This window comes from Hyla sarda, chromosome 12, assembly GCF_029499605.1.
Source record: "Hyla sarda isolate aHylSar1 chromosome 12, aHylSar1.hap1, whole genome shotgun sequence".
Lineage (NCBI taxonomy): Eukaryota > Metazoa > Chordata > Amphibia > Anura > Hylidae > Hyla > Hyla sarda.
The window spans coordinates 67,520,011-67,547,066 of record NC_079200.1 but is presented as its reverse complement, the minus strand read 5'-3'; the positions used below and the strand labels follow the sequence as shown (position 1 = coordinate 67,547,066).

Sequence of the window (27,056 nt, the reverse complement as noted above, 5' to 3'; positions counted from 1 at the left end):
CATGACCAGTAGGTCGCAGGGGTGGCTATCCTTGTCTCTTGCACTTGCCCTTTCCAGGTCTCCTTGCCTTATGCTGATCCAATGGGACATTTTATTATAGCTGAGGGTTCTCTTGGGGGAAAGCTGCTCCTTATGTGCAATCTCTATGCCCCTAACACTTCCCAAATCCCTTTTTTGTGACTGTTTTTTTCATGACTCCACGGGTATCTCCCCTCAGCGTGGATCCTTGGGGGGGGATTTTAATCTAGTCTTCTCTCCAACTATGGATAACCACTCCGCTATAGCCTCCTCTCCTTCTTCCGCCCAGCTGCGCCTATCTTCCGTTTTTTGGATCTTAGTCCGTGCCTCCTCACTCTATGATCTTTGGCGTATTAACCACCCCACTGATCATTCTTTTACTTTCTACTCCCACCCTCATAAACTCCATACTCGCATAGACTATTTCTTTGGCAATCTCCCTATGGTTCGTATGCTTTTGGGTGCTTCCCTGGACCCTATATCTTGGTCTGACCATAGCCTGGTTTTTCTTTCCTTCTCCCCCTTTTCCTCCTATTCTAGATGTTGCCATTGGCGCCTCAATGATTCCTTACTTAACCCCTTAAGGACCGGGGGTTTTTGCATTTTCGTTTTTTGCTCCTTGCCTTTAAAAAATCATAACTCTTTCAAATTTGCACCTAAAAATCCATAGGATGGCTTATTTTTTGCGCCACCAATTCTACTTTGTAATGACGTCAGTCATTTTGCCCAAAAATCTACGGTGAAGCGGGAAAAAAAATCATTGTGCGACAAAATTGAAAAAAAAAACGCTGTTTTGTAACTTTTGGGGGCTTCCGTTTCTACGTAGTAAATTTTTCGGTAAAAATGACACCTTATCTTTATTCTGTAGGTCCATACGATTAAAATGATACCCTACTTATATAGGTTTGATTTTGTCGGACTTCTGGAAAAAATCATAACTACATGCAGGAAAATTAATACGTTTAAAATTGTCATCTTCTGACCCCTACAACTTTTTTATTTTTCCGTGTATGGGGCGGTATGAGGGCTCATTTTTTGTGCCGTGATCTGAAGTTTTTAACGGTACCATTTTTGCATTGATAGGACTTATTGATCGCTTTTTATTCATTTTTAAATTATATAAAAAGTGACCAAAAATGCACTATTTTGGACTTTGGAATTTTTTTGCGCGCACGCCATTGACCGAGCGGTTTAATTAATGATATATTTTTATAATTCGGACATTTCCGCACGCGGTGATACCATATATGTTTATTTTTATTTACACTGTGTTTTTTTTTTATTGGAAAAGGGGGGTGATTCAAACTTTTAATAGGGGAGGAGTTAAATGATCTTTATTCACTTTTTTTTTTCACTTTTTTTTGCAGTGTTATAGGTTCCATAGGGACCTATAACACTGCACACACTGATCTTCTATGTTGATCACTGGTTTCTCATAAGAAACCAGTGATCAACGATTCTGCCGCATGACTGCTCATGCCTGGATCTCAGGCACTGAGCAGTCATTCGGCGATCGGACAGCGAGGAGGCAGCGCTGTCCTGTCAGCTGTTCGGGATGCCGCGATTAGCCGCGGCTATCCCGAACAGCCCGACTGAGCTATCCGGGAACTTTCACTTTTAGCCGCGCGGCTCAGCTCTGAGCGCGCGGCTAAAGGGTTAATAGCGCGCGGCGCCGCGATCGGCGCTGCACGCTATTAGAGGCGGGTCCCGGCTTCACTATGACGCCGGGCCCGCCGTGATATGATATACTGTGTAACCCCGCGTTATATCAGAAGAGCAGGACCAAGGACGTACCGGTACGTCCTTGGTCCTTAAGGGGTTAAATCTCCACCCTCCCGGGAATCAATCCAACAGTGCTTAACTGAATATTTTGCCACCGATGACTGTTCTGTGTCTTCTCAGGCTGTGCTGTGGGAAGCTCCTAAAGCGTGACTCTATGGCTCGTTCCCGGGAACTTCGGACACAGATTGCTGGCCTTGAATCTCATGCTGTCCTCCCCCTCTCTATCGGTGCTGAAAGGGCTGGTTGCTGCTCGTTCTAAATTAGCTGATCTGACTCTTTGGAAGGTGGAACGTCAACTGCTTTATGCTAAGCAGCGTTTTTTATGAAAAGGGTGATAAGGCTCATACTATGCTGGTTAGACGCCTATGGGACCGTGCAGCTGCTCAGTCTCCCTCTGCTCTGAAGGACTCCTTGGGGTACTTCACTATCATTCTGATAAGATATCTCAACTCTTCCTTGACTATTACTAAGCTTTATTCTCTTCCTTCCCAACTTCCGTCTGCCCAGGATGAGCGTGCTGCAGTGTTGGATTCTTATCTATCTCGATGTAGTCTGCCGACTCTCTCTGCGCTTCTGTCACTCATGAGGAACTGTCTGAAGTGCTTAAGACTCTCCCTGCGGGGCGCTCTCCTGGTTCAGATGGTTTCACCTACTTATACTATAAGATTTTCTCTTCTATCCTCCTTCCCAGGCTTGTCTCTCTTTTCAACTCTTTTATTTGAGGTGGGGGGGGGGGGGAGTTCCCACAGTCCTTATTGCATTTGATGATTGTTCCAGCTATAGGCCCATTGCTCTTCTTAACACAGATTTGAATTTTTTTTTCAAAGTATTGGCGGCGTGCCTTTCTTGTTTCCTTCCCTCCTTTGTGCATAAGGATCAAGTGGGATTTATTCCCTGCCTCCATATAAAATACCTGGGGGTACTGTTATCCCCTCCTTAGTGATCCCTCTATTCTACAAATTTTCCCTCTCTTTTTCATGATCTGCGGGCCCTTATGGAGAAATGTATTTAGCTTTTCCGACGAATCGCGGCAGTTAAGACGACAATTCTTCCTAAATTATTTTTTAATTAAATTTATTTTGAGACCCTACCTGTGAGAGTCTCTCTATCTGCTCTTCGCTCCTTTCAGTCTGCTATTTTTCGGTTTATTTGGGATGCTAAGACACCGACTCCCGATGTCGGTCATATTGGCTAGCAGATCCCTGGAAGGGTTGGGTGTACCTGATGTTACCAAATACTACTGGGCTACCCATCTACGTCATCTGGTTGTGTGGTCAACATACCATGCCTATAGCCGGTGGATGGAGTTGGAGAAGCTTTGGCTAGCTCCGGTCCATCCGAATGCTCTCTTGGGGACTATGTCCTTTTCCCGTTATGTGTGGGAATATTGTTCTTGGAAGTTTAGCCTTTACTCCTCCTTCTCTCCCCTCCAGTCTTTTCTTTATCACCCTGCTTTTCCCTCTGGCTTGACTTCAGGGATGGTGCGGGAGTAGGGCTCACGGGGTCTCTTGTTGGGCAGATGTGGTTGATCCCTTGTCTCGTACTCTCCTGTCCTTTGATCAATTGACCTCCCACAAGAATCTTCCTCCGTCTGAGGAATTCCACTACCAGCAGCTTCGCCACTATCTGTCCTCTAAACAGGGGTTTTGGCTGTGTCCTTGCCCACTAGTTTTGAGCGGTTGTGTCGAAGTGGACCCCAAGACGGGGCTTCTTTCTGATATCTACACTGTCCTTCTCATGCCCCTGGATGGAGAAGCCCCGTCACACCGCTATATGCAGCATTGGGAGGATGCCCTCCAAACCTCTATCTCTCTACCTCATTGGCGGGTGATTTGGGAGCGTGCCTCTAGAGCTCCTGAACAAGCTGAACCCGGCTATATCTCTCCACAATGCTGGCATTGTGGGGTGGGGTGGGCTTAGAAACTGTTTTTCACATATTATGGTCGTGTCCACTCATAGTGAGTTTCTGGAGAGTGGTACAGCAGTTGTTCTCTGCTGTTATGGGAGTTTCTGTCCCTCTTGACCCCCTTACCTACCTTTTGCATCTTTCCTATCGGGCCCTATCAAAGAAGCCATTCAAGCTCTTTATGCATGTAGTTCTTGCAGCTAAGACGCTCATTGCTAAGTATTGGAAAAATGCCATACCACCATCTGAGGATGATCTTGTTGCTCGTATCCGTGAGATCCGCTCTCTTGAATCTCTCACTGCCTCCTTGAATTACTCTATGCCTTTATTTCTCTCTGTAACATAGTATCATAGTTCATAAGGTTGAAAAAAGACCAGAGTCCATAAAGTTCAACCTATAACCCTAATGAGTCCCTACTGAGTTGAGTTGATTCAGAGGAAGGCAAAAAACCCTCATACTAGAGGTTAAAAAATTCCTTCCCGACTCCAAATATGGCAGTCAGAATAAATCCCTGGATCAACGTTCTTATTAGTTTTTTTAATTTTGGTTTACCTTTTAATGCATATTGCACATAATAACCATGCTTTGGAAAGTCCCGACCATTTTACCTGTTTTTACACCAGCCTCTGGCAGTGGGGTTTTTACAATCTACTCTTCTCCACTTATTCGTCAGGTTTTGGACAAAAAACTAGGGGTTTTGGAAAAATGTTGGGTTAGGCCCATTTTTTTTTTTTAAACTCTCCGAATGATTTCTGACGGTGTTTTTTTTTTTAGACACACAATGTTGCAGACATTGCGCTTAAATTTAGTCTGCAAAACCCGATAAAAAATGTCTGGTTTCGGCTTAGTAAATGAGGGCCATTGTATTCAGCCTTTACCCTGGAAGGCATACATTGTAGCTTGCGGTATTTCTGTGTATTACATGACATTGTATTTTCTTTTTTTTCATCTTTGAAGCTTAAAGGGAGTTTCCATTTCTATAAATAGGACTCACCAGTGCACCAGTTAAATGTTATTGAATTTTCTGTAATAAAAAGTTGCTGTGGGCCCTGCCGTGGCACTCCTGTTTGGTGGTTGCACATGCTCTGTACTGACTGTATCTTTTGCTCAGCACAGCCTTCTCTTTTGCACATGTGCTGTAGCTGTACTTACTTTCTATCACTGCACACCGCAGGGAAGGTTGCAGTGAATTGTGGGAGAGCCGTGTCATGTGATGCACAGCCCACCCACAGTTTTAGAGGTGACATAGTAACATAGTTCATAAGGTTGAAAAAAGACCAGAGTCCATCAAGTTTAACCTATATCCCTATAATGTTATTACTCTCCAGAAACACGTCCAGGCCCCTTACAGAGGTCACCATGACCACTTCCTCTATCAGAGAGTTCCATAGTCTTACTGCTCTTACAGTAAAGAACCCCCCGTCTGTGCTGGTGTAGAAACCTTCTTTCCTCTAGACGTAGAGGATGCCCCCTTGTTACAGATACAGTCCTGGGTATAAATAGATCATGGGAGAGATCTCTGTACTGCCCCCTGATATATGTATACATAGTTATTAGATCGCCCCTAGCCTTCTTTTTTCTAAACTAAATAACCCTAATTCTGATAATCTTTCTGGGTACTGTAGTTCTCCCATTCCCCTTATTACTCTGGTTGCCCGTCTTTGAAGCCTCTCCTGCTCTCCTATATCTATCTTGTACACTAGTGCCCAGTACTGTACACAGTAGGTATGTCCCAATACCGATACCAGACATTTGCTTGCTATCGCGGACTCGTTTAATGTCCCTGATACCAAATACGATACCTGTTGCAGTGCCGGCCTCCCGTCAAATGAAATGCCCCACTCCACTGCCCTGTTCTCCCGTCCTCATCATGGCATGCTATGGAGGAGCATGTGACACACACGTCACCTCCTCCACTGCGCCCAGTGTAACGCTATGAAGGAAGCAGAGTGACGTGTATGTCACATGCTCCTCCATAGGACACCATGATGCGGACTGGAGAACAGGGCAGCGGAGCAGCAACACCTGACAGGACAGCCGCAAGTGAGCAACTCCCAGGGGCACTACCTTGGGTACGGTGGGGGTGCCTGCTGTCTACAAGGATGGGGCTGCTGTCTACAGAGATGGTGGCATGGCGTGAAACGCTGTGTTTGGGAAAGTTATGAAGAATACTGAATCTATGTTTATTCATCCGACTCCTGAATGTTTGCATGGTACGCCCTATAGATTGAAGACCACATGTACATTCCAATAGAGATATTATAAAGGTGGAAGGGCAATCCATCCTGGTTTTGATGTTAAATGATTCACCAGTTGTTCGGCTTTTAATAGTATTAACCCAGTTTGTGATGTTTTGACATAGTTAACATGTTTTCAAATTACATTTAAAACAGCCTGGGGTATTTTTGTTGTTCCTCGCATCAGTATTGGTGTTTCTTTTGTCTTTAAGGCGACTCAGGGCCAGGGTGTTCTTGATGGTAGTGGCTCTTCTATAGGTGATCCTAGGGTTTTTTGGAATAATTTCTTTTAGGAAGGAATCATGAAGGAGGATGTTCCAGTGTCTGTTCATAATGTTACGAACCAAATGATGTGATGCAGTGTATCTTGTGATGAAATTTAGTTTGTACTTGTCAGTTTTTTTAGCCTGGGTTTGTTCAGAGGTACTGGGATCGGCCGTATTTTTGTTAGTTTTTTTTATTGTTGGCGGGGGTGCATGATTTCTTTTTATGTTTAGAGCTTTGTGGTAAGCCGCTTTAATAATACTGCTTGGGTAGCCTTTATCCTTCAGTCGGCTTTTAATGATTTTACTTTGTGTGATATAATCACTAGTTTTTGAGCAATTCCTGAAAAACTGCTCTAAAGGGATGTTAATTTTCCACTTCTTGTAATGATTGCTAGAGGGATACCCGCGGGCAGTATCTCCGCCTTAGGAGGAATTATTCAGACCTCATAGACTTCAAGAAGCAGGCATCTGACCTCAGATTCAGCAAGCGGTGTTATCCCGATGGTGTGTTGAGGGTAGCATATCAAAAAGCATTACATACCCTGAGGGAATAATTACTACTGCCAAAACCGAAGGAGAGTGAACAACAACCCATACGATTGATTGAGACTTATGACAGTAAGGCTCCTCAAGTGCGCCAAATTATGGAAAAATATTGGCATATCCTAAGGCTTGATCCAGATCTCAAAGAGGCTATAACGGAAATACCGTCCATTACATATCGCAGAGGTAAAAACCTATCTGATATGCTTACACATAGCCATTTCACATCGGTCTCTGGAGACAGAGGGACATGGCTTAATCGAACTCTGGTGACTGGCTGCTTTCCATGCGGCCATTGCCGCACTTGTGGTAATTTAGAGAAAGCAAAGTCCCTCCTGGATCCCAGGACTCATAAGACATATAACATCAAGAGTTTTATTAATGGTACCACAAAGGGAGTAATATATGTGGCAACTTGCCCATGTATGAAGCGATATGTGGGCAAGACTTTTAGAGAACTTCGGAAGAGAATACTAGAACACCTAGGAGACGTAAGAAACAACAGGGACACCCGGTAGCCGTGCATATGAGGGGATACCATTCAGGAGACACCAGGGGACTTAAATTTGTGGGAGTTCAAAAAGTGGATCCGCCTCCACGGGGAGGTGATTTCAACAGAATATTGTTACAACAGGAATGTAGATGAATCTTTAACCTACAAACAGTAGCCCCCTATGGCATGAATGAACAAATACATTTTTCCCCCTTTATTTAAATTATTGAGGTGACCTGTGGTTCCTAAGGGTGAATAGAGGTGGTAGATAGGGAGGGTCCCAGTGGACCAATACTCTAGTCCCGCCTCTTAGAAATTAGGGGATAATAGGGCTAATTAGGAGGTATCCTGGACTTTCGGTACCGTCCTTATAAGGACGTCACTGCCGCCTAGGGTTTAGGGCAAATTAATAGGTCTTTGAGAGGGCCTAATAGCTTCCCAGGGCCATGACTTATACCCCATCACGAACAAAATAGGAACCCCATTGATCACCCTTAGTGAACTACAGAATTTTACACCTCTGTTAATATGCATAATTAAAAAGTTTTTGTAAAATAGATTAAACAATCTGAAATTAAGCTGGAGACTACGTGCCGAATGCTCAGTCTCCTTTTCTGGTATTCCATGTATTTTACGTATTATGAGTAATACAAACACTTTGAGATTCTACATCAGACCTGTAAAAATAAAAAAAATACAAATTGCCAATTCAATTTTAATTCAATTTTATATCTTGATATTGTCTAAAGTGGAGCCTTGCTGCATGAAGTACCTCTCATATTTTGTGAGTAACTAAATAGCTGAATAAGGTTCACTTCCACTATTTTGCCCTTAATTTTGCCCCAAACCAAAATGGCCACTTGCTAACATCCTTATTATCATCTACTTCCGGCTACCGCAACAATCCATTACTCCTTCCCGCTCCTCCTGCCATTGCAGGACTTATGCTAAATCTACACAGACGGCACTAACTGTAAGTAGACTATTAATGTGCTGTCTGACTTTGGTAGGGATTGAAATGAGCTTTTGCTTTGACCTGACTCTAGCAATCTCTGTATTACCATTATAGGGATCCCATATGTTGAACTGTGAGTACGATATATTCAGTACCCTTATCTTGGCATCTGGAAGGGGTAGGTCATTTATTGATTTTGGTTATGTATTTTCTTTACAGGGGCTGACTATTTGCCTGGATTACATCAAATCATATTGTGGGTAACCTAGACCCGTCTGTAGTGCATTCTTGAAAAATTGTCACATGTTCTGTATTGGTTACATTATATGAATTGGTTCCCCTGAGGACGTCCTTGTGCGTCTGCATTGGCACATGGACAGAAATGCGTTGGGAACAGCTGATACATATTGACAGATCATCCCAATGGGCGTGCAGTATAATTGTGACATGCTTGTACTTTTGTTATGTTTATAACAGTACTAAGGAGGATCATGATATCCTCGTAATTGTGAAGGGTCCAGCTTGATTATTCCCGCATATCTATCAGGGATACATCTGGACTCTATACATTTTTATTCCTATCTGCTTTTCTTCTATTTTCCTGGGATTCACTTTTCTGATTGGTGACTTTTATAGGAAAATAATAAATGTTATGTTTTATACAACACCCCTATAATTATTTGGTGATTGCTAGAGAAGTCCAGAAGGCTATTACAATCTACTTCTTTGAAGTAGGTAATTGTAATGATGTTTTTCCTTCTGAGGACAACTCCATGTCCAAATATTCAATTTTGTTCGTCTCGCATTTACCTCTTAGTTTCAAGTTCCAGGTGTTGTTGTTTAGATATTTGGTGAATTCCTGGAATGCTTCTTCGGGGCCGTTCCAGATAAACAACAAGTCGTCTATGTACCGTTTGTACATGACGATATTCCGTTGCCGGGGTGATTGGTATAGATGAAATGGTTTTCAAAGGCGCCCATGTATAGGTTTGCAAATGATGGTGCAAACTGCGTCCCCATAGCGGTCCCTGTTGTTTGGAGGTGTATAACTGTGTCCAATTTGAAGTTATTATGATGTAGTATGAAATCAATGCTATCCAAGATGAACTTTTTTTGTTCGGGGGGCATATGCTGGTCTGTATCCAAGAATTCCTTGATGACGTCCAGGCCAAGCTGATGTGGGATATTGGAGTATAAGGCAGATACATCCAATGTGGCCCATTTGTAGCCTGGTGTCCACTCTTCTTTTTCTAGGATGTTGATTAGTGATGTTGTGTCCATTTAGATGGGATGGAAGTTTGATGACATATTGTTGTAACAAGATGTCAACATATTGGGATAAATAGCTTGTAATGGATTGAATGCCAGAAATTATTGGGCCGCCTGGCCAGGGAGACGAACAAAATTGAATATTTGGACCTGGAGTTGTCCTCAGAAGTAAAAAAAAACATCATTACAACTACCTACTTCAAAGAAGTAGATTGTAATAGCCTTCTGGACTTTTATAGCAATCATTACAAGAAGTGGAAATTTAACGTCCCTTTCAGGCAGTTTTTCAGGGTACAAAGGAATTGCTCAAAAACTAGTGACTATATCACACAAAGTAAAATCATTGAAGTCCGACTGAAGGATAAAGGCTACCCAAGCAGTATTATTAAAGCAGCTTACCACAAAGCTCTAAACATAAAAATAAATCATGCACCACCAACAACAATAAAACAATACGACAAAAATACATCCGATCACAGTACCTCTGAACAAACCCAGGCTCAAAAACCTGACAAGTACAAACTAAATTTCATCACAAGATACACTGCATCACATCATTTGGTTCGTAACATTATGAACAGACACTGGAACATCCTCCTTCATGATCACTTCCTAAAAGAACTTATTCCAAAATACCCTAGGATCACCTATAGAAGAGCCGCTACCATCAAGAACACCCTGGCCCCGAGTCGCCTTTAAGACAAAAGAAACACCAATACTGATGCGAGGAACAACAAAAATACCCCAGGCTGTTTTAAATGTAATTTGAAAACATGTTAACTATGTCAAAACATCACAAACAGGGTTAATACTATTAAAAGCTGAACAACTGGTGAATCATTTAACATCAAAACCAGGATGGATTGCTCTTCCACCTTTATAATATATCTATTGGAATGTACATGTGATCTTCAATATATAGGGCGTACCATGCAAACATTCAGGAGTCGGATGAATAAACATAGATTCAGTATTCTTCATAACTTTCCCAAACACAGCGTTTCACGCCATGCCACCATCTCTCACAATAGTGAGGTAAAAGATTTCCAAATGACAGCCATTGAACAGATCCCCGATGATGTAGAAGATAGATTTACAAAACTCAAGAAGAGAGAAAATTACTGGATTTTCAAAATGAACACGCTAAGTCTTCTAGGACTGAACGAATGTCTAGAAAATATAGGAATATAACCTTACTTATCATAACCAATCTGCATAATATACTTGGGAAGAAAGAATTATAGGACCCCATGATTATTCCAAGAGTTGTATATGTATTTACACTTTTATATACATATATATCTATTTCACTTATCCCTTACAACATTCGGTCAAATACTCTGTTACCAATCCCGGTATCAACCTGATAAAAGGCTGCAATAGGCATTTCTGACCCTGACCACCTCGAATTGCAGTATTAACACACACTTGTGACACTCCACCTTTGTACTGTGCCCTGACCCTACATCCCCTTTTAATTCAATCTCACAGTCTGAGTTCAAAAATTATATTAAACCATTTTTCCAGTCTGATACTGCACTATGGTATAGTGCAAAAATCTATTTCCATTGTCTCAGTGCCACTGCATGCTCACAAACACCGCTTTACTATGAATTCAAACAAACTCTGACAATCGCTACTGTATAGCATTATTTTCGCTACTATATAACCCCCCTGTAACATCAACAAGGCTGGGACAACAATTATTTACTCATTTAACGCTAAATGTACATACAATCTGAACAATCGAAGAGCCTTCATGTCCTGGTGTGCTTTATGTCATGCTGGGACTTCTAGTATGCAAACATACAGGTCCAGTACCCAGGAAATAACAGAGACCCAGCACACATATCATACTCACAAAAATGCTGTATCGCATGGACCAATCCTCTAAACAACTGTGCAATCTAAGACATGCTGGGACTTTTAGTATACAGTTGCGAGCACACAAGCTTGATACTTCGGACCTGACGGCTTCCTAGCACATCATGCACAATGCGCACCATACAATACAAGCACTGCTAGTAACCCTTCCTTTAAAACAATCTTCTGAATACCTGTGCGCTCTAAGACATGCTGGGACTTCTAGTACAAGTTCACTACAAGTCAGTAACCCCTCCTTCACTACGTATACTTCAAAGTTTAACACTTAATTCATTCCATCATATATATACACTGCACCATTGGTTTACATTAAAACTACCTATGTTTTATATAAAATATGAACTTTTTAACATAAATATGCAACTTGTGACATAAGCTACCCCTGCCCACTGACGTCAGCAATGTTTGGCACCGTTTAGTGTTTTTAAACTTGTAACTTGTACCTTCTTGTGTAAAGCCATACTCGCATTAAGAAAGAGGTTGCTACCTCGAAACGCGTCTGTGTTCATCGGCTAATAAAGAAACCCTTTTACCAACATCTGTTTGGAACAACATATACCCGGTAATTTTTACCCTCCAACTTCCAGTACACGCAAAGGGAATAAACATGTGTATAGCAAAACATGTGTTAGTGCAATCCTTGTCTGTGAGAAATACTTAATTTTCTTGAAGAATTTCAGGGGTGCCAACCCTTGTAGGTGTAAACTACCTACAAGGGTTAAAGGTAATCTTACAGCAGAGGCAATCTTATAGGTAGATAGTGCAGGTGACCCGGTTTTACCGCTGCTCACCATGTGAACATCAGCGCAATCGCTCCGGAGACATCGGTTTCACCGCCAATGCAAATTCCCTGTTCTGCCCAATGGAGAAGCAAGAAATCTTTGCTCATACTACAGCAGCCGCCTCCATTGTACACAACAAGGAACCCACGTATCAGTACGGTAAGCAGCGCCAGAAACCGCGTCACCCTGGGGTCAGATTCCCTTTAAAATAAAAGTACTCGTAATTGGTATCGGTGAGTACTAGAATTAAAGTATCGGTACTCTGTCTTAAAATGGTATCCAGACATCCCTAGTACACAGTATTCCATGTGTGGTCTGACTAGTGATTTGTACAGCGGTAGAATTATTTCCTTGTCGTGGGCATCTATGCCCCTATTGATGCACCCCATGATTTTATTTGCCCTGGCAGCAGCTGCCTGACACTAGTTGCTACAGGTAAATTTACTATTAATTAAAACTCCTAAATTCTTTTCCATGTCCGTTGTTCCCAGTGTTTTCCCATTTTATACATAATCCCAGCCTGGGTTTTTCCTTACCATTAGCATAACCTTTCATTTATCAGTGTTGAATCTCATCTGCCACTATTTGCAGCCCAAGCCTCCAACCTATCTAGATCCATCTTAAACAATGCACTGTCCTCTATTTTGTGATCTACTATACACAGTGCACTGTCCTCTGTTGTGTTAAACCACTTAACTAGTTTAGTATTATCTTCAAAGATTAATTCTTTACTATATAATCCATCTACTAGGTCATTAATAAATATATTAAAAATAATATGACCCAAAACTGACCCCTGTTGTACCCGACGATTAACATTAACCCAATCATAGTAAGTACCGTTAATAAACACCCTATCTTTCATATGACAGAGCCAATTACATAACCATTTACACACGTTGGGGGAGATTTATCAAAACCTGTCCAAAGGAAAAGTTGCTAAATTGCCCAAAGCAACCTATCAGATCAATTCTTTCATTTCTGAAAAGGCCTCTGAACAATGAAAGAAGCAATCTGATTGGCATTTTCATTTTATGTATCAACCTTTGGAAATATCAAGATATAAAACATCCAGCGATTCCCCTGGTCCAGTCTGGAGCTCACCTCCAGCTGATTAGGTTAGTTTGACAGGACCGATCGCTCATAAAGCAATGCTGATATAGAGTCATACATTTATTTTCATCAAGTTACTCGAAAACAGCATCTCTTAGAAAACTCTCAAACAATTTATATACAACAGAGGTCAAACTAACAGGCCTATAATTCCCAGTGTCAATTTTTGGCCCTGTTTTAAATATTGGCACCACATTTGCTATGCGCCAGTCCCGGAGAACAGACCCTGTCGCTATAGAGTTTTTGAATGTTAGAAATAAGGGTCTGTCTATTACTTTACTTGTATGACTTACACACTTTCGCAGGCTCAGACAATCGCGTAGTGTGTTTGCTTTTAAATATACCATAAAACCACCTCTCTTGCACTATCTGCTTGTAAGTGAATGCAAAGGGACCAGATGGAAGTTGACAAATGAAATGAGAATATTGAATTAAGAAGACATGTAAGCAGTGAGTTAAGTCTGTTTTGTCTGTTTACAACATGTGGCGGTAACACAGCAGCGAGATTGAATAGTGGGAAAACCCAGTTATTGAGCCAATTCATGCAATGAGTCACAAGACTCTTTATTTTTCTTCCTATGAATATGGAGTACATTTGTAGTCATGCGGCACAGTTGCACATGTCTGTCACCATTGATGCGATACATTGACTCATAAATTAGTTACTGTTTATATAAAAAATTAAAACCTCAGGGTGCATATGTGAATAATACGATTAGGATTTATTTACTTTTAGTGTATTTCAAGTTTGTGAGAATCAGATGGTTGTGGTTAGTTTGCAGACACAACAGGTCCATGCAGATTACTGACTAGGAATTGAATATGCCATTAAAGGAGTTCTCCAGTGGAAAAAAAACGTATCCCCTATCGACAGGATAGGAGATAAGCAGCTGATCGCGGGGGGTCCAAATGCTGGAACCCCCCACTATCTCTGGTCTGGGACATCGGCGCTCTCACTGAGGAGCACATCACCTCTACTGGTAGACGCCATGACCTCCATTAATTTCTATGGGAGCGCTGATGATTCCAGAGTGCTGTACTTGGGTCTTTTCGGCGCTCCCATTGCTCCTCACTGAGTCCCACTGATCACGGGGGAATAGGGGGTATGTTTTTCTTTTAGCTGATTTTTCCTTTAATATTTAATGGGAAGGGACTCATAACTTTTTTCCTTTCATTGTCTATTGCCACGTTTCCAACCATTATGCCTTAGTTTTGCAACAGCTAAGGTCCAATGGTTGAAAAATAATGGTCTAGTTGAGGTTGTCTGGTCTACACACACAAAGCAGCTTGTGCTTGGTACTAGTCAGATGAACGCAGTTGCTGACTTAAGCCTGCATAAATTAGTTCAGCTTTAAGGTGCTTCGGTGGGCTGGAAAAGGTGGATACAGTTCTAGGAGAGAGTCTCCAGCCCACCGGAGCACCTGAAAGCTGAACTAATTTATGCTGGCTATAGTCAGCAAACGCCGGGCCACGAGGTTCGTGACTAATCGAATCACTTTAACTTTGCTAATCTCTAGTACTAGTGCTTGTTCCAATTAAGGTGAATGCAACTGAGCTTCAGTACCAGGCATAGGCACGCCGGGTACTGAATGATGCATGGTGATGTACTTGACAAGCAATGAAGGGTACTTTTTGCTTGCTGGCTAGCTGTGGATTCAATCTGCTAGTCGACACAAACCTATAAGCCGATTATTATTGTGTATTTCTACTGGTGATAGCCATGTTGTGGGAGATGCAGCTAACCCTGTTTATATGCTTTATTAGGGAATTTCAATGTCATAGTGGAGGGTCTGCTAGTATGAGCCAGAAACTTAAAGCATATCTGTCAAATTCCAGGGGAAAAAAAAAAGTTATATGTTACTTAGTACCTAATCCTGATCATGTACAAATACGACACTGCTCAAAAAAATTAACGAAACACTTAACCCCTTAAGAACTCAGAGTTTTTCTGTTTTTGCACTTTCGTTTTTTTCCGCCTTACCTTTTAAAAAATCATAATTCTATAAATTTTGCACCTAAAAATCCATATGTGGCTTATTTTTTGTGCCACCAATTCTACTTTGTAATGACATCAGTCATTTTACCCAAAAATAAATGGCAGGGAAGTGGTTAAATGATCTTAACTTTTTCACATTTTTTTTTCACTTTTTTTTTTGCAGTGTTATAGCCCCCTGGCTTTAATACTGCACTAACTGATCTTTTACGTCAATCTTTTGTTATCTCATACGATAACATTGATCGACGATTCTGTCGCTTGACTGCTCATGCCTGGATCTCATTCGGCGATCGAGATAAGGGCCCTTCTTGTGTCCTCCAGCTGTTCGGGACGCTGTGATTTTGCCACGGCGGTCCCGAACAGCCCACTGAGCTAGCAGAGAGCAGTTTACTTTCACTTTAGACGCGGCGATCAACTTTGAACGCCGCGTCTAACAGGTTAATAGCGCTCCCTTTCTATAACACGGGGCCACAGTTCCCGGCCTTGGCCCGTGTTATAAAAATGGAGCAAACTCAGTGCGTACAGGTATGGCCTGCTTCTTTAAGGGGTTAAACAACACAATGTAACTCCAAGTCAGTCACACTTCTGTGAAATCACACTGTCCACTCAGGACAACACTGATTGACAATCAATTTCACATGCTGTTGTGCAAATTGAACAGACAACAGGTGGAAATTATAGGCAATTAGCAAGACACCCCCAATAAAGGAGTGGTTCTGTAGGTGGTGACCACAGACCACTTCTCAGTTCCTATGCTTCCTGGCTGATGTTTTGGTCACTTTTGAATGCTAGTGGTGCTTTCACTCTAGTGGTAGCATGAGACGGAGTCTACAACCCACACAAGTGGCTCAGGTAGCGTAGCTCATCCAGGATTGCACATCAATGCGAGCTGTGGCAAGTAGGTTTGCTGTGTCTGTCAGCGTAATGTCCAGAGCATGGAGGCGCTATCAGGAGACATGCCAGTACATCAGATGTGGAGGAGAGGCCATAGGAGGACAACCCAGCAGCAGGACCGCTACCTCCGCCTTTGTGCAAGGTGCCAGAGTCCTGCAAAATGACCTTCAGCAGGCCAAAAATGTGCATGTGTCCACTCAAACGGTCAGAAACAGTCTCAATGAGGGTGGTATGAGAGCCCGACATCCACTGGTAGGGGTTCTGCTTACAGCCCAACACCATGCAGGACATTTGGCATTTGCCAGAGAACACCAAGATTGGCAAATTCGCCACTGGCGTCCTGTGCTCTTCACAGATGAAAGCAGGTTCACACTGAGCACATGTGACAGACATGAGTCGGGAGACGCTGTGGAGAATGTTCTGCTGCCTGCAACATCCTCCAGCATGACCGGTTTGGCGGTGGGTCAGTAATGGTGTGGGGTGGCATTTCTCTGGGAGCCGCACAGCCCTCCATGTGCTTGCCAGAGGTAGCCTGACTGCCATTAGGTACCGAGATGAGGTCCTCAGACCCCTTGTAAGACCATATGCTGGTGCGGTTGGCCCTGGGTTCCTCCTTGTGCAAGACAATGCTAGACCTCATGTGGTTGGAGTGTGTCAGCAGTTCCTGCAAGAGGAAGGCATTGATGCTATGGACTGGCCCGCCATTTCCCCAGACCTGTATCCGATTGAGCACATCTGGGACATCATGTCCAGGAGTTGGCAGAGGATTTAATCCAGGTCTTGGAGGACATCCCTCAGAAGACCATCTGCCACCTCATCAGGAGCATGCCCAGGCATTGTAGGGAGGTCATATGGGCCTCATTTTGACTTGTTTTAAGGACATTACATCAAAGTTGGATCAGCCTGTATTGTGATTTTCCACTTTGATTTTGAGTGCGACTCTATATCCAGACCTCCATGGGTTGATAATTTTGATTTCCATTGATCATTTTTGTGTGATTTTGTTGTCAGCTCATTCAGCTATGTAAAGACGAAAGTATTTCATACGATTAGTTCATTCATTCAGATCTAGGATGTGTTATCTTAGTGTTCCCTTTATTTTTTGAGCAGTGTATTATTTATGTGTGTAGCACCTATGTTACTTACAAATGCCTTCTATCTGTTCTACACTCTTCTTCCCTGAGTCTACTGTGCAGTGCTGGGTCTCTTCATCCAATCACTGCAAACTTCTCTGTAACCTCCTCCCCTCTGTTTCATGCTGCAGTCTGATGGAACAGGAGTGAACAGTGCTAGTCCCATCCTCACTTCTTAGACTTTTGTACAACATATAAAAAGTTTTTACATTTGACAGTGCCCTTTTAATGGCTGCCAAGTAATACTACCGGGGTCAAGTATGCCTAGCTACAGCTTCCTCCTGGTAGTTCTGCAGGAGAACAGAAATCTTTCTTACAGCAGGAGGACATCCTGAGGTCAATGGGACACTCAAATCTTAGTAAATTGTATGTATGATTTATTGGTGCATAACAAAGACACTGGGAAAGCTGAGCAGCAGCCATGTTGGGGTCACTCAGCTTTTCCATAATGCCTGGAAAACTGGGTGGTGACTTCTGTTAATCTTGTTATGGTGGTGGCCCTGCTTTTTGTTGTTGTAGCATATTACCCAAATGTACAAACCGGTCTATTAAATTATTGATAATGTTGTCATCATTGTCTCTCCAGCTGGTAACTACACTGTTACTTCAGCTCCCAACAAAGAGCAGCAACTGCAGGTATCTGCTTATCTGAAGCAAGTGAAGGAAGCCTTGGGCCCTTCTAACTTCCAGCAGTTTTCTGTGGCCCTTACCTCATATAAAAAGACTGATAACTACGACGCTTTAGTATGCGCAGTGGCAGGACTGCTGACGGAGAAGCCAGAGCATTACAGGCTACTAAGAGGTGAGCAACAAAACAGGCAAAACTATAATGGAATCATTTGCATCTTTTCTGTGTTTTGAATACAATCTTTTAGCTATTTTGTCTTACAAAAGCAAAATACTGGCTGAAATGATGTTGAGACTTAAGGAATGTACATAAGTGATTGCACATTATATATAAGTAGAGACTCTCTAATGGTATATGAATGTTTAAAGGGGTACTCCGGTGAAAACCTTTTTTCTTTTAAATCAACTGGTGGCAGAAAGTTAAACATATTTGTAAATTACTTCTATTAAAAAATCTTTATCCTTCCTGTACTTATTAGCTGCTGAATACTACAGAGGAAATTCTTTTCTTTTTGGAATGCTCTCTGATGACATCACGAGCACAGTTCTCTCTGCTGACGTTATTATAATAATAATAATGCTTCATTTATTGTTGTCCTTAGTGGGGTTTGAACCCAAGTCCCCAGCACTGCAAGGCAACAGTGCTAACCACTGAGCCACCATGCTGCCCTTAGCATACATTTGCTATGCATGGTTGCTAAAATGGACAGAGATGTCAACAGAGAGCACTGTGCTCGTGATGTCATCAGTGTTCCAAAAAGAAAGGAATTTCCTCTGTAGCATTCAGCAGCTAATAAGTACTGGAAGGTTTAAGATTTTTTAAAAGAAGTAATTTACAAATACGTTTAACTTTCTGCCACCAGTTGATTTAAAAGAAAAAAGGTTTTCACTGGAGTACCCCTTTAAGGAGTTATCCAGGATTAGAAAAACTGAGCTACGTCCCCCCGTCCCCCCCCCCCCCCCCCCAAAAAAAAACTGTATCACACCTGTGTTTAGGATGTGTGCTGTTGCAGTGCTGTTGTAATACCTCACTAAACCTTTGGATAGGTGTGGTGCTGTTTTTGGAAGAAATTAGCTTTGTTTTTCATTTAATTTCTGGATAACCCCCTTAAAGGAGTTTTCTCTTTTTCATATAGAATTCCATAGGTTTATTCGGGTTCCTCATAAGAAGAAGTTTAACCAGCTGTGTGTGGAATTAACTGGAGAAAGCTGGGTCTATAGAAAACCAGCAAGTCAGGCTCTGTGTAGTGATGGAAAGCCGCCAGCACCGTCAGAAGTATGCAGCAACAGCAGTAGACAAGGAAGATCAGAGGTGCCAGACGAGAATTGTGGAGATGAACCGACTGACCAGTCACAAGGTGGGGCTGTTTCTATTCTAAGGTTAAATCACAGATGTGATAAAGGCAGGCCAGTGGGAGCATGGGTGGAGCAGCTATGTTAGGCTGACTGGTGGGAGCTCATGGAGAGGCTGCCTGGTGGGAGCTCATGGAGAGGCTGCCCAGTGGGAGCTCATGGAGAGGCTGACCAGTGGGAGCTCATGGAGAGGCTGACCAGTGGGAGCTCAGTTGGAGGCTGCCAGATGGGAGTTAAATCAGCCATATCATTTGATTCCAAGCTTTAATTTGGGGACCTAGGGGAAGCTGACCAGTTTGAACTCGGGTGACTATCCGTTTTTGCCAGGCTGTACGATGGCCAAATCAGTGGTCACCACGTAGCATGATGGGAGCTGATGAGGCCATATTGGCTGTCACCAGGCTGTAGACTGTGAGTTCAGCAGCCATGTCCTTTAATGTCTCTTGTTATTTTCCTTTCTAGTTGCTAGAAAACCTGAAATGCAAACAATGGTCAATAGGACAGAGATAACAATTAGATCCGCTTTACCGCTGCCTCCATTTACACCAGAGTCAGGTGGGTAGTAGTCTAGCCAAAGTGCAAATAAACCTGTGACCAGTCTGAAATCTATAGACTTCTCACTGTCTTGACCAGAGGCCAGTTAATTCCAGGTCATGTCATCTAGCACCTCGTAGGGGTCTATTTTCCCTGCAGCATAATGGGCATTTCTTGTATGACAAGTTCTGCAACTTCTGAATATCCTTCTGTGATAATCTTCTATGAGCCAAACAGACTGTTGCAATGTATCAGTGCAGATAAATTGTTTCAAACGATCAAAACTGGAGAAAAATTAACGCCACTAGTGTGTCCAGCTTAGTGATAGTTGATAGAACAGCTGTCTGTAGAGATATGTAGCCCCTGGTTGGTATCTATTCACTGAAAGCATACAGATATATGGAAAATGTTGCTATATTGATACAAAATATATTAGAAAGTTGCAGATTTTTTCACTCATTTGTAGTTACATCTAAGTTATGCAATAAGTGATTGTGATAGAAAATTACAATAGCTGGACAATCCCTCAAGTTGCTCCATTTTTTCCCTGTAAACATAATTTCAGTTATTAGGATGGGGTTTATTGTGTATTTGATGTGTAGAGGGTCATGCTTATTTCACATGACTTCTAAAGGAAAAAAGAGAAGCCCAATGAATAAGTCCAGAGTCATCTTCTTCTGTCACACTCTAAAGTTACTATAGTTGCCATATCTAGGCCAGTTTGCCATTCAGAACTTGAAAAAGCTGGGTCATAACAATAGTGGTTGCTGATATACAATTTAAGCCCTTAGCATGTACTTTAATGGAGTTTATTATGATTAATCTGGGCACTGAACTTAAGTGCCATTCAGGCAGGTTTAGTAGGAGTCAGGCCGAGCTCTTGCTCTTATTTTTCCATCTCCCTCTGTCTTGCTAGACCTCCACAAATGGACTTTGTTTCGCTTATTATCTCGGCTGATAGAGCTTTGGCAATATAATGTGATTGGGGTACAATATGGGCGGCATTCTTCTGCACGATTCTGCAGAAGTTCCTTGGAAACTCATGTACATCTATAGAGTGACTTATGAAAGACCTCCACTGTGGCAAAGGGTTGTTCTTGGGAACTTTATAAATAGCTTGCTAGAAGTTTTTTTGGGATGCGTTCCAAGTGACCGCTCTAGGTTGATGTCCTGAGCCAAATTAGATAAATACGTGCAAGGAAAAAACACGCTGACGCTTGAAGCCCAGGATCAGGTGAAAGCGGGGTTTGAATCCATATTTAATAATATTACAGTTTTTTAAACAAAGGTAGGCATAGGTAAATCCTATGATATACCAAAATCCTATGACCAGGGGAACATACGTAAGGAATGTGCCACGATCATTCTTCTAAAATGGAGGTTACATCCTGTATCACGCCCTGTGTGACCATCCCCTTTTTGTACAGAGAAAATATGATGCAATGCTTACGTAAAGTAGTCTGCTAACCAATTAGAATGCTACGCCCTACTGAAGGAGATATCTTGAGTGTACACTATACAATAAATCAGAGAACTGCTTTGACCCAAAGAGAGAGTCAGCGTGTGTTTTTTCCGTGCACTTATTTATCTAATTTGGCTCAGGACATCAACCTAGAGCGGTCACTTGGAACGCATCCAAAAGAACCTTCTAGCAAGCTATTTATAAAGTTCCCAAGAACAACCCTTTGCTGCAGTGGAGGTCTTTCATAAATCACTCTATAGATGTACATGAGTTTCCAAGAAACTTCTGCAGAATCGTGCCACCCATATTGTACCCCAATCACCTTATATTGCCAAAGCTCTATCAGCCCTATTTATGGCATGAGTTAGTGACACACATATAGTACACAGCCCCATTATATGTAGCGGTACCCTTAGGACAGGTCATGACCTGTCATACATGAAACTTCCAGGTGGCTATGGGAGAGGAGGTATTTACCCAGAACACATAGGGTGAGGACTGTACTATGGCTACCAGCTGTGTCCCTAGTAACCACACAAATAACATGGTGAATTTATTGATCTCGAACCATACTGGTGTGGTTAACAGTACCTGGTACGGTCCATCTTATCTGGGTTCAAGAGTGTTTCTGATGTGTTTCTATGTCAAGACTCACCTTGTTCACACTGGCGTGGTGCTGTGCGGTGTCCGTTGCTGCCGTGGCGCTGTGTCTGCGGGGGGGTGCGGCCCATAGACTGGTTTGAGTGGCATTGGGGCCGCTCTGCCGATGGGTCGTTCCCCCCTGTGGGCATTGGTGTCGCGGCGGTGGTGGTCGCCGCACGGTGCTGCGCCATTTTATGCTAGGGACGTTAGGGACCCACTCTAAATAGGTGGCCTTGACGTGGCGAGTGGGCTTGTGCTTTTTGATCAAAAATGTATACTAACAACCTGTTAGTTTTTGATATTATGCTGAGAAGCAATCAGATCATTATGCAATATTGTAGATGTGCACCATGTCTGTTTTTCTAACCGAATTCTCACTATGTCAAGACTCAGTCGCCAGGCTTGAGGGAATGTGGGCCTTCGATGAGATCAGGATCTGGAAGGGAAACAAAGATCCGTTTGACAGTATTTGACCAGGGCAAAGAAAGCTTGATAGTACTTGACCAGGGCTGGTGTGATTCCTAGAGCAATCCACAATTTGCTTATCAGAGCCTTCATGGTGGTTTTGGACTGATGAGTGGGTCCATGAGCCAGGGCTGCAATCATTGGATACAATGCTCCGGGTAGGCTCACTTTCTTCTCTTGAGTCCATAGTCCAGATCCTTCCTGAGATGCTCCTCTCTTCTTCCACATTTCCCTCTTCTCCTGACTTGCTTGTTCTTTTATCTTCTCCAACAGGTCCCACAAGACTTGCTGTGGATACTCTTGTTGGGTTGCCATCAAATAGACAACAGTCTCTTACTTTCCTTTTCCTCCCACTTCTTTCTCTCCCACTGCCGCCTTCTCTGTTGCTTGATCCGCAAGTGCATTCCCCCTTTCCTCAGTAGTGTTTGCGTTGGTATGGGCCTTGACCTTGATCTCAGTCACCTGTTTCGGCAGTAGTACTGCTGACATTAATTCCACTACCGCTTGTGTGCAGCCTGCCCCATTTTACAAGCTTGTATCAAAGCCAGTAATTCAGCCTCTTGGGCTGACTGATCTGGCTGTAACTGTTCCATGTGCAACACTTGGTGCTCAGACATTACTGCAAAGCCAGAATGGTACCTGCGCTTGTCATCAGCAAACGGGGAGCCATCCACAAACAATATGTAGTCTGGGTTGTCCAAGGGTGTATCTTGCACAGTAGGAGATGGTCCGACTTCAGCATCCATCAATGTGAGGCAGTCATGTAGTTCCCCACCATTAAAGGATTCTGTGGAAGCCCAGAGGTCTTTTTCTTAAAGTACTTCTTCTGCCACAATTTTGTTTTCTCCATCTTCCTGCTCTTACTCCCCCCTTGGGAGAGGAAGAACAGCAGCTGGGTTAAGGATGTGACAGCGTTGAATGTTGATGTTTTGTGGGAGCAGTAAGCTGCACTGGAGCTGTAGGTGACGGGCAGCAGGGAGGTGCTGTGGTTTAGTCTGTTGGAGAGTGGCTGAGATGTCTTTAGGAGCCAGAACTGTAAGAGGGTGTCCAAGCACTATGTCAGAGGTGACATCCAGGGAGAACTGGCTGCATGCACAGCTCTAACACAAGGGTTGGACCACAGGGTCCAAATGTTTGAAGAAGTATCCCAAGGGCCAATTTTGGCCTCCATGAGCTTGGGTGAGGACTCCTGTGGCGTGGCCTTGTCGTTCTGTAACATAGAGCCGCAATGGAAGGGCATAATTGGGGATGCCCAGCGCTGGTGCAGAGGAAATGGAGGCCTTGAGTGAGTGAAAGGAGCAGACAGCAGCTGCAGTGAGTAAGAAGGGTGTTCAAGGATCCCTGGGAATGCAGTCATACAGTGGTTACATGAGGAGGGAGGCATCCTGTATCCATAGGCGACAGTAGGAGACAAGGCCCAAGAAAGTTTAAAGCTGGTGTGGAGTGTGCAGTTAATGAATATCCGAGATGGCCTTACGAATTTAATCCGTAAGGTGTTTGACTCCTTGGCTGATGCAGTGGCCTAGGAAAACCACTTTAGGAAGACAAAGTTGGAGTTTCAGCTTGAATCCGCCTGGAAAGTCAAGAGTTAAGTGGTGGTGTTGAGGCAGATTGCCTGGTCGGGAGCACAGAGTAACAGGTCATCCATGTATTGTAGGACCTCCACTTCTGGGTGTTGGGCTTGCCAAAGTTGGAGTACAGAGGCCATGGCCTTGCTGAAGGATGAAGGGCTATTTTGGGCCCCTTGTGGCATCACTGTCCAAATGTATTGGCCTCCATCATGGGTAGAGGCAAACATAAATTGGCTGTCTTTTACCAGAGAGATTGAGAAGTAGGCGTTGGCCAAATCGATCACAGTGAAGATAGCTGCAGTAGGAGGAATGCTTGTTAGCAAGGTATGGGCACTATTTGGGTCCCATCACAGTAATCTCATTTACTGCCCTTAGGTTTTGCACCATGCGGTATTCTACAGGTTTTCCTTTTGCAAGCTTCTTCCGAACTGGGTACAAAGGTGTATTACATGGGTATGTTGTCGGTATGATTGCTCCACTTTCAAGTAGAGACTTGACTTGCTTAGAGATGGCCGTAAGTTGTTAGACAGACAGCAGGTACTGTGGCTTGTAAGGTAGGACATTTGGATATTTCAATGTCACATGGACTGGCGGTACCTTCATGTGGCCAATGTCATGTGGTCCGGTGGTCCACAGATGGGCTGGAACATTGAGATGACATGTTGGAGCAATTAAGCAGGCATCATGGTGATAGCAGGATCTGAGGAGATGAGAAGGCAGGTTTCCTCTGGGTCCAGTGTTGAGCTGAGGGTGACAGAGCTCAACACTGGCCACAGAGTAAACCAATTCTTCTTGGAATTTTATGTTAGCCAGGACTTTTTGCAAGAGATCAGTACCTAGCTGATTGAAAGGACAGGTGTGGCTGATTACAAACTGTGATAGAGTATTAGAAGGTAGGTGAAGCTGCAGCGATGTAAACGGTAGAGGGTGCATAATAGAGTTGTGCTGAACAGTCCCCTCAAGCCCTGTACAAGGAAGCTGCATATCGGTAAGCCAGGAGGGAGATATAGCCTGATCACGTTGAACGCTGCGGACTGCACTAGTGTCAACCAGGAAGGGAAGTTGCCGCCCTCCCACTGTAAGTGTTACTTGTGGGGTTGGGCCGGCGGGAGTTTTTAGGGCCATACACATAGTTTCCCCTCTTGTCACTGGCTTGCCAGCTTCCTATGCTGTTGTGGAGGGAAGTGTTTGTTTGTTGGACTCATCCTGTACAGCTTTGTGGGCGGCCCATAGGTGACGACTGCAGCAGTGTATCTTTATGTGGCCAGTTTTGCCGCACCCATAACAGCGTCTGGCGGGGGTGGGGGGGCGGATCCTCAGGACTTCCATTCATGACTGACAGCACAGCTTTTTTTGCTTCTTAGTGAAGACTTCCAGTCCCTTTGCTATCTGAACGAGGGCTTGAATATCTAGCATTCTCTGTTCAGGGCGGCAAGAGGTCAGGGTCTTGTTGATGTCGGGACGTAGACCATCAACAAATGAGTGGGCTAATAACTTCATATGAGTAGGTTCATGTAATGAGAATCCCATGTCTTTATAATACTATTGAAGTCTATGAGCAAATTTCTCGACTGTCTCTGCCTTTTCTTGACTACAGGGGCACACCTGGGCATTGACAGAGCTACAGACGCTGGGGTTAGTAAGATAAGTTAAAAGTTCTGTCAGGATTTATTACAGGGTAGAGAGAGATTGGATTGACAGGGGTTTTGGCCCAAGGGAGATTAAGGGACCAGACTGGGGTGCTGGCTGGGGAATAGATGGTGCCATGCCAGGGACAGTACTTATATAGTGTGGCGATGTGGGCGTGGGCCCATCCTTGCTGAATAAAGAAGTTGTGGATCAAAGTGAGTTGCCGTTCTATTTCTACTGGTTGAACATTTCCATTTACTTGCTGTGGGACTGAGCACCACTTTCACAGGCTGTAGAGGAGCAGCGCTAGCAACCCATCGCTGGGGGATTCAGCACACTAGTAGGAGTCTGGTGGTAGTGCCAGCTTAACTCTCTTGTGCTAGTATCATCCTCTAGTTTGCCTCGCTTATCTCGGAGGAGACTCTGCCACGTCACTAAATTGAGTTTTCCTCCCTTAATTATTTCATAACACTTTTCCAACTTAGGAATTCGTTTCACATGGCCGCTTCATACTGCACGGGAGTACAGTATCCCTTCGGCACATTTAGTACCTACTGGGGACTTCTCTTTCAGCTCTCTATGTGTATTGCAACTGTGATTTCACCGTGAGACATACACCTTCAGCTATCTCTACTGCTCTTGCCTTCTCCCCATCTGTCCTTGAATCAGACACCGGGCTGATTTCAATACAGGAATTTGAGAAGTAACTCAGAAGTTGCAATATCACAAGGGAATAAGATTTCACTGACAAAATTCACAGAACATCAACCACTTGCTCTCAGCCTGGGGTTCTTATTCTAGCCCCTCGAAGATTCACTCTGCTGACCGTGCCTTCCACACCAGACATCAGACTAATGCTAACAAAGTACCCTATCAGAGGTAAGATTACTAATTTTCTTACCCTGATTTATGGGCTGCAGTCCCAGTGTCCGTTGAAAGGTCCGGTGTGCGGGGATGCTCGGTCAGAGGTGACCACCTTGAGTGCCAACTGTTCTGGATGCGTTCCAATTGACCGCTCTAGGTTGATGTCCAAATTAGATAAATACGTGCACGGAGAAAACACACGCTGACTCTTTGGGTCAAAGCAGTTCTTTGATTTATTGTATAGCGTACACAAAAGATATATACTTCAGTAGGGTGTTGCACATTGTATAAGCATTCTAATTGGTTTGCAGACTACTTTACATAAGCATTGCATCATATTTTCTCTGTGCCAAAAGGGGATGGTCACACAGGGTGTGATACAGGATGTAACCTCCTTTTTAGAAAAAAATTATCTTGATTTTATATATATATATTAACCATAACAGGGTCAGAGACGAGTTGGTCATATTTGGATGCATCTAGTTTTTTTTTTTTTTTAGCATTTTAAGAAGAATCTGGGGTAATAAATAAAGTGCCAACCAGAAATGCAGATAGTTTTTTTTTTTTCCCTATGTTTTGCAAATCAAAGAATTACCTGGAAGTCTAAGAAGTTTTCAATTATTTTTTTCCTGTTCAA

General features: G+C 43.2%; 1 protein-coding gene across 6 annotated transcripts in view; it reads left to right on the top strand.

Annotated features, from left to right (window-relative positions):
• Positions 1–27,056, top strand: part of RTEL1 (regulator of telomere elongation helicase 1) — a 169,983-nt gene that overhangs the window by 134,911 nt on the left and 8,016 nt on the right. For 4 of the 6 annotated variants that reach the window (XM_056549289.1, XM_056549286.1, XM_056549291.1 and 1 more), the window contains 3 exons: positions 17,859–18,074; positions 19,036–19,257; positions 19,715–19,807. In XM_056549289.1, the coding sequence (XP_056405264.1) occupies positions 17,859–18,074; positions 19,036–19,257; positions 19,715–19,807 (531 nt within the window). The remainder of the gene's footprint in view (positions 1–17,858; positions 18,075–19,035; positions 19,258–19,714; positions 19,808–27,056) is intronic. The other 2 variants (XM_056549292.1, XM_056549288.1) reach the window with 1 other exon arrangement.